Source organism: Neomonachus schauinslandi, chromosome 16 (assembly GCF_002201575.2).
Source record: "Neomonachus schauinslandi chromosome 16, ASM220157v2, whole genome shotgun sequence".
In the NCBI taxonomy this organism is placed as follows: Eukaryota; Metazoa; Chordata; class Mammalia; order Carnivora; family Phocidae; genus Neomonachus; species Neomonachus schauinslandi.
In genome coordinates this window covers 47,801,914-47,804,070 of record NC_058418.1, presented here as the reverse complement: position 1 = coordinate 47,804,070, position 2,157 = coordinate 47,801,914, and the positions used below count along the sequence as shown (strand labels likewise).

General features: G+C 65.9%; 1 protein-coding gene across 1 annotated transcript; it reads left to right on the top strand.

Moving 5' to 3' along the window:
* The first annotated feature begins 257 nt into the window (after positions 1 to 257).
* LOC110591924 (carbohydrate sulfotransferase 6) lies at positions 258 to 1,460 on the top strand. The gene has a single exon (XM_021702910.1). The coding sequence runs from the start codon at positions 279 to 281 to the stop codon at positions 1,458 to 1,460; it is 1,182 nt and encodes a 393-aa protein (XP_021558585.1). The 5' UTR covers positions 258 to 278.
* Positions 1,461 to 2,157: the final 697 nt, after the last annotated feature.

The following is a 2,157-nucleotide window of genomic DNA, read 5'->3' as shown; positions in this document are numbered from 1 at the left end:
AGGACGAACATGTATTTCCACCGCATTCTGCAGCTGGCCTTTTGCTCTGCATAGACTAGATCTTGGCTGATGTCTTAAAGTCATATTCCCGGGAGAGTGCCCAACTGAGACGGCCATAGTCCGGGGAGGCCCCCATAGGTCGGGGGGTCGAGTCCGGGGTGGGGGTGGGGGGCTGCTCTCTGCAAGCACCCGGCGGGCGTTGGGGCGTGGCAGGGCGAGGGGGCCCGCGGTCCCTAACGACTGCGCTCTCCTCCTCCCGCAGGCCCCCATCCGGAGGCATGTGGCTGCCGCGCATCTCCAGCACGGCGGTGACCGTGCTCCTGCTGGCGCAGACTGGCATCCTGCTTTTCCTGGTCTCCTGGCCCAGGCCGCCGTCCCCAGCGGTCGGCAAAGAGCGGGTGCACGTGCTGGTGCTGTCCTCGTGGCGCTCGGGCTCGTCCTTCGTGGGCCAGCTCTTCAGCCAGCACCCCGACGTCTTCTACCTGATGGAGCCCGGCTGGCACGTGTGGACCACCCTGTCGCAGGCGAGCGCGCCGGCGCTGCACATGGCCGTGCGCGACGTGGTGCGCTCCGTCTTCCTGTGCGACCTGGACGTGTTCGACGCCTACCTGCCGTGGCGCCGCAACCTGTCGGACCTCTTCCAGTACGCGGTGAGCCGCGCGCTGTGCTCGCCGCCCGCCTGCAGCGCCTTCCCGCGCGGCGCCATCAGCAGCGAGGCGGTGTGCAAGCCGCTGTGCGCGCGCCAGCCCTTCAGCCTGGCGCAGGAGGCCTGCCGCGCCTACAGCCACGTGGTGCTCAAGGAGGTGCGCTTCTTCAACCTGCAGGTGCTCTACCAGCTGCTCAACGACCCCGCGCTCAACCTGCGCATCGTGCACCTGGTGCGCGACCCGCGGGCCGTGCTGCGCTCGCGCGAGCAGACGGCCAAGGCGCTGGCGCGCGACAACGGGATCGTACTGGGCACCAACGGCACGTGGGTGGAGGCCGACCCCGGCCTGCGCGTGGTGCGCGAGGTGTGCCGCAGCCACGTGCGCATCGCCGAGGCCGCCACGCAGAAGCCGCCGCCCTTCCTGCAAGGCCGCTACCGCCTGGTGCGTTTCGAGGATCTGGCGCGGGCGCCGCTGCCCGAGATCCGCGCGCTCTACGCCTTCGCGGGCCTGAGCCTCACGCCGCAGCTCGAGGCCTGGATCCACGACATCACGCACGGGGCCGGGCTGGGCGCGCGCCGCGAGGCCTTCAAGACCTCGTCCAGGGACGCGGTCAATGTCTCCCAGGCCTGGCGCCACGCACTGCCCTTCGCCAAGATCCGCCGCGTGCAGGAGCTGTGTGCTGGCGCGCTGCAGCTGCTGGGCTACCGGCCCGTCGCCTCCGAGAGCGAGCAGCGCGACCTCGCCCTGGACCTGGTGCTGCCGCGCGGCCCTAGCAGCTTCAGCTGGGCGTCATCCACTGCGGCACACCCCTAACCTTAGCGGAGGCCCCCACTTGTGGCTCTGGGGAGGGAGCCGGGCACACGGGGCGCAGGCCGCTTTGGGAGGGGCCAGGAGTTTGGGAGTCCTCCTCTGTAGTATGAATGGACTGAGCCCCCAAAGCTCCATGTTTCTTCTTGCTTCTGAATTTTCTTTTGAGTCCTCCTTAGCAGCTGGGTTCCCATCAGGCGCACACTTCATCGAAAGCAAAGCTGTGTCCACACTTCCTCTGGGCACAGGGAGTAAGTTCAGACCGCTTGGCTGCTCCTCGAGTCCTTTCTTCCTCGGTCTCTTTTCCTTTTGGATGCATCATCCAGCCCTTGAGAAGGGGGTCCCAGCCCTGCCTGGGAGCAGAGAAGAGGCACTGCGGTGAGCTGGCCCCTGAAGTCTGTATACCCCCCCCCCCCCCCCCCCCCCCCCCAACACACCCACCCCCACACACACACACACATTCCCGACTTCGTTCCCCCCACCCCATGTCCCACCACCACACTCTATCGAAGATGCTGGCGTTTATATTCACTCGTTTCTTTCAGAAAGAAATCAGACAAGATGCCTCTTCTCTTGTGGTCTCCCTGTAGCCTCTCTGCCCCATCTCCTGGGAGCCCACATACCCGCATCACCTGCCCAGCTAACTGGGGTGAACGTTTGATTTGTCTTGACAGTAACGATCCTACCTACAGAAATAGACATA

What these genes read in the sequence shown, in the direction of transcription:
- LOC110591924 (XM_021702910.1), top strand. Translation starts at nt 279, where the DNA reads ATGTGGCTGCCGCGCATCTCCAGCACGGCGGTGACCGTGCTCCTGCTG.